This window comes from Psittacula echo, assembly GCF_963264785.1.
Source record: "Psittacula echo genome assembly, contig: SCAFFOLD_169, whole genome shotgun sequence".
NCBI lineage: Eukaryota > Metazoa > Chordata > Aves > Psittaciformes > Psittacidae > Psittacula > Psittacula echo.
The window spans coordinates 1-10,163 of NW_027664282.1; the positions used below are offsets into that span (position 1 = coordinate 1).

At 62.9% G+C, this 10,163-nt stretch overlaps 1 protein-coding gene across 1 annotated transcript; it reads left to right on the forward strand.

Annotated features, from left to right (window-relative positions):
* Positions 1–723: 723 nt before the first annotated feature.
* On the forward strand, positions 724–10,144 carry LOC308232526 (transferrin receptor protein 2-like; the record flags this gene model as incomplete). The annotated part of the gene is given in 15 exon segments (XM_080639733.1): positions 724–840; positions 1,052–1,188; positions 1,302–1,468; positions 1,646–1,765; positions 2,166–2,248; positions 2,331–2,394; positions 2,865–2,881; positions 2,883–2,933; positions 3,015–3,068; positions 3,070–3,092; positions 3,204–3,288; positions 6,169–6,381; positions 7,055–7,195; positions 9,424–9,703; positions 10,107–10,144. Coding segments are annotated over 15 exon segments (1,590 nt in total), but the record flags the coding sequence as incomplete, so codon positions are not given.
* Between the last annotated feature and the right edge of the window lie 19 nt (positions 10,145–10,163).

The window sequence follows — 10,163 nt, forward strand, 5'->3', positions numbered from 1 at the left end:
GGTGCCTATGGGGGTGTCTATGGGGGTGTCTATGGGGGTGTCTATGGGGGTGGCCTATGGGGGTGTCTATGGGGGTGCCTATGGGGGTGTCTATGGGGGTGTCTATGGGGGTGCCTATGGGGGTGTCTATGGGGGTGCCTATGGGGGTGTCTATGGGGGGGGCCCTATGGGGGTATCTATGGGGGGGTCCCTATGGGGGTATCTATGGGGGGTCCCTATGGGGGTCCCTATGGGGGTATCTATGGGGGGGCCCCTATGGGGGTGTCTATGGGGGTATCTATGGGGGTGCCTATGGGGGTGCCTATGGGAGTGTCTATGGGGGTATCTATGGGGGTGCCTATGGGGGTATCTATGGGGGTGCCTATGGGGGTGTCTATGGGGGTGCCTATGGGGGTGTCTATGGGGGTATCTATGGGGGTGCCTATGGGGGTGCCTATGGGGGTGTCTATGGGGGTATCTATGGGGGTGCCTATGGGGGTATCTATGGGGGTGCCTATGGGGGTGCCTATGGGGGTCCCTATGGGGGAGTCCCTATAGGGGTACCTATGAGGAGGTTCCTCTGCGTGTGCCTACAGGGGTACGTATAGGGGGAGGTTCCTATGGGGGTACCTATGGGGGGGTCCCTATGGGGGTGCCTATAGGGGGGTGCCTATGGGGCTCAGAGGACCCGGGGGGGGGGGGCACAGGAAGGTACCGGGGTCCCCCCCGTCCCTGTCCCCCCAGGTGGCGGCGGCGGCGGGCGCGGGGGCCCTGGGGGTGCTGCTGTACCCGGACCCCCAGGACACGGCCGGGCCCGGGGGGGAGCCGGGCCTGGGGGGGGACACGGCCGTGACCGTGCACGTGAGTGGGGGGCACCGGGGGGGGGGTCAATGGGGGGGGGGGGGGGGGGAGGATTCGGGGGAGGTCTGGGGAGGCTCGGGGCTGCTGGGGGGGGCTGGGTGCTATGGGGGGGGTTTGAGGGTGCTGGGGTTGATGTGGGTCTAGGGGGGGATCCGCACTATTGGGGTGCTGGGGGGGGGGGGGTAACCCCAGTTCTGACCCAACCCCGCAGCTGCAGGAGGGCTCGGGGGACCCCTACAGCCGGGGCTTCCCCTCCTTCACCGGCAGAGCCCCCCCCGGGCCCCCCCCGGGGGTCCCCCCCATCCCCGCGCACCCCATCAGCGCCAACACGGCCGCGCGGCTCCTCCGGTGCGTGCCCCCCCCCCCCCCCCCCCCCCCCCGCATCCCCCCCCGGGGGTCCCCAATGAGGGGGGGTCCCTGTGACCCCTATGGGGGTGCTCACGTTCCCCCCCCCATTGCAGGGCGCTGGGGGGCCCGCGGGCCCCGGCTCGCTGGGGGGGGCCCTCGCGGGGGCTTTGGTACCGGCCGGGCCCGGGGGGGCGGCGGCTCCGGCTCAGCGTGGCCGCGGGGACCGAGCCCGGGACCCTCACGAGCGTCTTCGGGGCCCTGGAGGGGCGGCTGGAGCCCGGTGAGGGGCGGGGCCAACGGGAGGGGGCGGGGCCGGGGCGTGACCAATGGGGAGGGGGCCTGCGGGCGACGCGGCGCGGCTATAGGAGGAGGCGCCCGCAGTGATTGGAGGGGGCGTGGTTTGTGGGGAGAGGGGGGCGTGGCTTCGCTGACGACACACCCCCCCCCCCCCCCCCAGACTGTTACGTCATCGTGGGGGCGCAACGCGATTCGCTGGGCCCCGGGGCGGCGGCGTCGGGGGTGGGCACCGCCCTGCTGCTGGAGCTGGCCCGGTTCTTCGCTGCCATTGGGCGAGACGGTGAGGGGGGGGGCCAAGGAGGGGCGGGGCCAAGGAGGGGAAAGGGCGGGGCTTAACCCCATCCCCTGTGCTTTAAAGGCCACCGGATGCTCTGAGCGGGTTCCCCCCTCGGGATCCCTTCTCCCATGGGTGCCCCCCTGACCCATTCATCCCCAATGGGTGCCCCCGTGACCCATGGGTGCCCCCCTGACCCATTCACCCCCAATGGGTGCCTCCCTGACCCCTTCACCCCCAATGGGTGCCCCCCCTGACCCATGGGTGCCCCCCTGACGCCTTCACCCGCAATGGGTGCCCCCCGTGACCCATGGGTGCCCCCCATGACCCCTTCACCCCCAATGGGTGCCCCCCCTGACCCCTTCACCCCCAATGGGTGCCCCCCCTGACCCATGGGTGCCCCCAGGCTTCCAGCTCCGCCGCTCGCTGCTCTTCGTCAGTTGGGATGGGGGCGAATTCGGGCACTTGGGGGCCACCGAATGGCTCGAGGTGAGGGCCCCCCCCCCATGACCCCCCCCATGTCCCCCCCCCCCATTTACCCCCCTGTAACCCCCCTGTAACCCCCCCACAGGGGTACCCCGAGCTCCTGCACACCAAAGCCGCCGCTTACATCAGCCTGGACCAGGCCGTGCTGGGTGAGCCCCTCCGCCCCCCCCCCGGGACCCCCCCCCCATTGATCCCCATTGACCTCAATGCCCCCCCATTGACCCCCATTGACCTCAATGCCCCCCCCCATTGACCCCCATTGACCTCAATGCCCCCCCATTGACCCCCATTGACCTCAATGCCCCCCCATTGACCCCCATTGACCTCAATGCCCCCCCCATTGACCCCCATTGACCTCAATGCCCCCCCATTGACCCCCATTGACCTCAATGCCCCCCCCATTGACCCCCGTTGACCTCAATGCCCCCCCATTGATCCCCATTGACCTCAATGCCCCCCCATTGACCCCCATTGACCTCAATGCCCCCCCCATTGACCCCCATTGACCTCAATGCCCCCCCATTGACCCCCATTGACCTCAATGCCCCCCCCATTGACCCCCATTGACCTCAATGCCCCCCCCCATTGACTCCCATTGACCTCAATGCCCCCCCCCCAGGTGCTGACCGCGTCGTGGGCCAAAACCAGCCCGACCCTGGTGAACCTCATCGAGAGCGCGCTCAGCCAGGTGGGGGAGGGGCGGGGGGGGTGGGGGAGGGGCGGGGGTGGGGAAGGGGGAGGGGCCTCTCTGACCCCCCCCCCATTGCAGGTGGAGAGCCCCAACGAGGGCGGGAGGAGCCTCCTGGAGCACGTGACGCGGCCGGGGGCGGGGCTGGGAGAGTGACGTGTGAGTGAGGGGGCGGGGCCTGGGGAGGCCACGCCCCCTCCGTGCTGCTCAGTGACGTCAGGGTCCCCACGTGACTGTGTCCATGGTTGGGGGGGGGGGGGGGGGAAGCAGGATCCGGCCGCTGCCCCCCGAGAGCGGAGCCTTCCCCTTCACTGCGGCTGCCGGGGTCCCTGCGCTGGAGCTCGGCTTTGATGAGGTGGAAAGGGGGCCCCTGTCCCCGTATCCCATGGAAACATATCCCATGGAAACATATCCCATGTCCCATAGAAACATATCCCATGGAAACATATCCCATGGAAACATATCCCATATCCCATGGAAACATATCCCATGTCCCATAGAAACATATCCCATATCCCATGGAAACATATCCCATGGAAACATATCCCATATCCCATAGAAACATATCCCATGGAAACATATCCCATATCCCATGGAAACATATCCCATATCCCATAGAAACATATCCCATGGAAACATATCCCATATCCCATAGAAACATATCCCATGGAAACATATCCCATATCCCATAGAAACATATCCCATGGAAACATATCCCATATCCCATAGAAACATATCCCATGGAAACATATCCCATATCCCATAGAAAACATATCCCATGGAAACATATCCCATATCCCATGGAAACATATCCCATATCCCATAGAAACATATCCCATGGAAACATATCCCATATCCCATAGAAACATATCCCATGGAAACATATCCCATATCCCATAGAAACATATCCCATGGAAACATATCCCATATCCCATAGAAACATATCCCATGGAAACATATCCCATGTCCCCATAGAAACATATCCCATATCCCATGGAAACATATCCCATATCCCATGGAAACATATCCCATATCCCATAGAAACATATCCCATAGAAACATATCCCATAGAAACATATCCCATATCCCATAGAAACATATCCCGTATCCCATAGAAACATATCCCATGGAAACATATCCCATAGAAACATATCCCATATCCCATAGAAACATATCCCATATCCCATGGAAACATATCCCATGGAAACATATCCCATATCCCATAGAAACATATCCCATGGAAACATATCCCATATCCCATAGAAACATATCCCATGGAAACATATCCCATATCCCATGGAAACATATCCCATATCCCATAGAAACATATCCCATAGAAACATATCCCATGGAAACATATCCCATGGAAACATATCCCATATCCCATAGAAACGTATCCCATGGAAACTTGTCCTATATCCCATAGAACCATATCCCATGTCCCATATCCGATAGAACCGTGTCCTTGTCCCCATGTCCCATATAACCGGGTCTTCATGTCCAATGTCCCCTATACCCATACAACCATGTCCCCGTGGCCCATATCCCATGTCTATGTCCCTATACCCCCATACCCTATACCCCCCATACCCCCCTACCCCTGTACCCTATAGACCCCATACCCCCCTACCCTATAGACCTCTATCCCCATACCCTATAGACCTCTATCCCCATAACCCCCTACCCCCCTACCCCCTACCCTATAGACCTCTATCCCCATACCCCCCTACCCTATAGACCTCTATCCCCATACCCCCCTACCCTATAGACCTCTATCCCCATACCCCCCTACCCTATAGACTTCTATCCCCATACCCCCCTACCCTATAGACCTCTATCCCCCTACCCCCCTACCCTATAGACCTCTATCCCCCTACCCCCCTACCCTATAGACCTCTATCCCCATAACCCCCTACCCCCCTACCCCCTACCCTATAGACCTCTATCCCCATACCCCCCTACCCTATAGACCTCTATCCCCCTACCCCCTACCCTATAGACCTCTACCCCCCTACCCCCCTACCCTATAGACCTCTACCCCCCTACCCCCCTACCCTATAGACCTCTATCCCCATACCCCCCTACCCTATAGACCTCTATCCCCATACCCCATACCCCCCTACCCTATAGACCTCTATGCCCCTACCCCCCCTACCCTATAGACCTCTACCCCCCTACCCCCCTACCCTATAGACCTCTATCCCCATACCCCCCTACCCTATAGACCTCTACCCCCCTACCCCCTACCCTATAGACCTCTATCCCCATACCCCCCTACCCTATAGACCTCTATCCCCCTACCCCCCTACACTATAGACCTCTATCCCCATACCCCTCTATCCCCATACCCCCCTACCCTATAGACCTCTATCCCCCTTCCCCCCTACCCTATAGACCTCTATCCCCATACCCCCCTACCCTATAGACCTCTATCCCCATACCCCCCTACCCTATAGACCTCTATCCCCTTACCCTATAGACCTCTATCCCCCTACCCCCCTACCCTATAGACCTCTATCCCCATACCCCCCTACCCTATAGACCTCTATCCCCATACCCCATACCCCCCTACCCTATAGACCTCTATCCCCCTACCCCCCTACCCTATAGACCTCTACCCCCCTACCCTATAGACCTCTATCCCCCTACCCCCCTACCCTATAGACCTCTATCCCCCTACCCCCCTACCCTATAGACCTCTACCCCCCTACCCCCCTACCCTATAGACCTCTACCCCCCTACCCCCCTACCCTATAGACCTCTATCCCCATACCCCCCTACCCTATAGACCTCTACCCCCCTACCCCCCTACCCTATAGACCTCTATCCCCCTACCCCCCTACCCTATAGACCTCTATCCCCCTACCCCCCTACCCTATAGACCTCTATCCCCATACCCCCCTACCCTATAGACCTCTATCCCCATACCCCCCTACCCCCCTACCCTATAGACCTCTATCCCCATACCCCCCTACCCTATAGACCTCTATCCCCCTACCCCCCTACCCTATAGACCTCTATCCCCATACCCCCCTACCCTATAGACCTCTATCCCCCTACCCCCTACCCTATAGACCTCTATCCCCATACCCCCCTACCCTATAGACCTCTATCCCCATACCCCCCTACCCCCCTACCCTATAGACCTCTATCCCCCTACCCCCTACCCTATAGACCTCTATCCCCATCCCCCCCACCCCCATACATCCCCGTCCGTGCCCCCGCTGTGCCGCAGGCCCCCGGCGGGCGCAGCCGCGCGGCGCTGGGTACCCCCGAGGACACGCTGGGGCGCCTGCAGCGGCGGCTGCGGGGCCGGTGGCCCGCGGTGACGCGCGCGGTGGCCGCCGTGGCCGCTCAGCTCCTGCTGCGCCTGGGCCACGACCCCCGGCTCCCGCTGGACCCGGGCGCGCTGGGGGATGCGCTCCTGCGGCGCCTGGCACCGCTGCAGGTGCTGATGGGGGTGATGGGGTAATGGGGGTAATGGGGTAATGGGGGCAATGGGGGTAATGGGGGCAATGGGGGCAATGGGGGTAATGGGGGTAATGGGGGTAATGGGGGCGATGGGGGTAATGGGGGCAATGGGGTAATGGGGGTGATGGGGGCGATGGGGTAATGGGGGCAATGGGGGAATGGGGGTAATGGGGGCGATGGGGTAATGGGGGCAATGGGGGAATGGGGGTAATGGGGGCGATGGGGTAATGGGGGCAATGGGGGCAATGGGGGTAATGGGGGCAATGGGGGCAATGGGGGTAATGGGCGTAATGGGGGCAATGGGGGCAATGGGAGTAATGGAGGTAATGAAAGTAATGGGGGCAATGGGGGCAATGGGGGAATGGGGGTAATGGGGGCAAAGGGAGTAATGGAGGTAATGAAGGTAATGGGGGCAATGGGGGTAATGGGGGTAATGGGGGCAACGGGGGCAATGGGGGCAATGGGGGTAATGGGGGCAATGGGAGTAATGGAGGTAATGAAGGTAATGGGGGCGATGAGGGCTATGGGGGTGATGAGGGCTATGGGGGTAATGGGGGCAATGGGGGTCAATGAGGGCATTGGAGGCAATGGGGTTCAATGGGTGCCCCCATCCCCGCTCCCCCCCCCGCGCGGTGCCCGCGGTGCCGCAGGCTCGGGGCCTGTCCCTCCAGTGCCTCTCCTCTGCCCGCGGCGACGTCGTCCGCGCCGCCGAGCGCCTGCGCCAGGACATGGCCGGCTCCGACGCCTCCAACGAGCGCCTCAACCGCGGCTTCAACGCCCGCATCATGGCCGTGAGTGAGCCGGGGCGATCCCTGCGTCCCCATCGTCCCGGTCCCCATCGTCCCGGTCCCCATCGTCCCGGTCCCCATCCCATTGCCTGCATCCCAGTCCCCATCATCCCGGTCCCCATCGTCCCGGTCCCCATCCCATTGCCTGCATCCCAGTCCCCATCATCCCGGTCCCCATCGTCCCGGTCCCCATCCCATTGCCTGCATCCCGGTCCCCATCATCCCGGTCCCCATCGTCCCGGTCCCCATTGTCCCGGTCCCCATCGTTCCGGTCCCCATCCCATTGCCTGCATCCCAGTCCCCATCATCCCGGTCCCCATCGTCCCGGTCCCCATCCCATTGCCTGCATCCCGGTCCCCATCATCCCGGTCCCCATCGTCCCGGTCCGCATCGTCCCCGGTCCCCATCCCATTGCCTGCATCCCGGTCCCCATCGTCCCGGTCCCCATCCCATTGCCTGCATCCCGGTCCCCATCATCCCGGTCCCCATCGTCCCAGTCCCCATCGTCCCTGTCCCCATCCCATTGCCTGCATCCTGGTCCCCATCGTCCCGGTCCCCATCCCATTGCCTGCATCCTGGTCCCCATCATCCCGGTCCCCATCGTCCCTGTCCCCATCGTCCCTGTCCCCATCCCATTGCCTGCATCCTGGTCCCCATCATCCCGGTCCCCATCATCCCGGTCCCCATCGTCCCGGTCCCCATCCCATTGCCTGCATCCCGGTCCCCATCGTCCCGGTCCCCATCGTCCCTGTCCCCATCGTCCCGGTCCCCATCCCATTGCCTGCATCCCGGTCCCCATCGTCCCGGTCCCCATCATCCCGGTCCCCATCCCATTGCCTGCATCCCGGTCCCCATCATCCCAATCCCCATTGTCCCTGTCCCCATCCCATTGTCTGCATCCCGGTCCCCATCATCCCAATCCCCATTGTCCCGGTCCCCATCCAGTGATGCTGTCCCTGACCCTGTCTCCATTGCCCCATCCCTGTCTTGGCCCCACTGATGCTGTCCCTGTCCCCACTGGCCATGTCCCCATCCTTGTCCCCATCCCATTGGCCATGTTGCCATCCATGCACCTGCCCCATTGACACCCGCATTGTCCCCACTGACCATGTCCCTGTCCCCATCCCTGTCCCCTTCCCACTGACCGTGCCCCCACCCCATTGACTGTCTCCATTGGCCACGTCCCTCTCCCTGTTCCCATCCCCTTCCCATTGACCCTGTCCCTGTCTGTGCCCCATTGACTGTGCCCATTGCCCCATCCCTGTTCCTCACCCCATTGACTGTCCCCACTGATCATGTCCCTGTCCCCATCCACGTCCCCATCCCATTGACCGTGCTCCCACCCCATTCACTGTGTCTCCATTGCCTGTGTCCCCATCTCCCCATTCCCACCCCGCTGATCCCATCCCCATCCCACTGATCCCATCCCCGTCCCACTGATCCCATCCCCATCCCACTGATCCCATCCCTGTCCCACTGATCCCATCCCCGTCCCATTGACCCCATCCTCATCCCATTGACCCCATCCTCATCCCGTTGACCCCATACCCGTCCCATTGACCCCATCCTCATCCCGTTGATGATGTCCCTGTCTCCATCCCCATTGACCCCTTCCCCATTGAACCCATCCCCACCCCATTGATCCCATCCCCATCCCATTGACCCCATCCTCATCCCGTTGACGATGTCCCTGTCTCCATCCCCATTGCCCCCTTCCCCATTGCCCCCATCCCCACCCCATTGACCCCATCCCCACCCCATTGACCCCATCCCCACTGACCCCATCCCCATTGAACCCATCCCCACTGAACCCATCCCCACTGACCCCAACCCCATCCCATTGATCCCATCCCCGTCCCATCGACCCCAACCCCATCCCATTGACCCCATCCCCATCCCATTGACCCCATCCCCACTGACCTCATCCCCATTGAACCCATCCCCACTGACCCCAACCCCATCCCATTGACCCCTTCCCCATCCCATTGACCCCATCCCCATCCCATTGACCCCATCCTCATCCCATTGACCCCATCCCCATCCCATTGACCCCATACCCATCCTATTGACCCCATCCCCATCCCATTGACCCCATCCCCATCCCATTGACCCCATCCCCATCCCATTGACCCCATCCCCATCCCGTTGACGATGTCCCTGTCTCCATCCCCATTGCCCCCATCCCCATTGCCCCCATCCCCGCCGCACTGACCCCATTGCCCCCTCCCCAGGCCGAGGCCTCCCTCCTGTCCCCCTTCGTGTCCCCGCTGGTGGCCCCGTTCCGCCACGTGCTGCTGGGCCGGGGGGGGCACACGCTGCCGGCGCTGGGGGCGCAGCTGGGGCCGGGGGGGGGCAGCGCCCGCCTGCGCCTGGCACTGCTGGCCTGGACCCTGCAGGGCACGGCCGGGGCCTTGGCCGGGGACGCCTGGGACCGGGGGGGCATCGGGGACCGCGGGGACATCGGGGACTATGGGGGCAATGGGGGCAATGGGGACTATGGGGGCAATGGTGGTAATGGGGGCAATGGGGGCAATGGGGGCAATGGGGGCAATGGGGGCAATGGGGGCAATGGGGGTAATGGGGGCAATGGGGATGCTTGGGTTGAAGGGGGCCTTGGGGACCACAGCGACGCCTGGGAGCAGGGGGACACCTGGAGCTATGGGGCCCATGGGGACGCTTGGGTTGAGGGAGGCCTTGGGGACCCCATGGGGACAGCGGGACCCCCATGACCTGAGGAGGGGGGGGGGGGGGGGGGGGGGGGGGGGGGCTCCCCTTAGCCCCGCCCCCTCATTTGCATAACGCGGACTTTTGGGCCAAAACCACTCGGAAACGGGCAAATAAAAACCAACTCGAGATGATGACGCTCGGGGGGGGGGGGGGGGCCCCGCCCACCGCCGGTGACGTCATGGCACAGGCCCCGCCCACATGCCCGTGACGTCACCCCCTCCGTAGCCCCTATGAGGGGCTATGG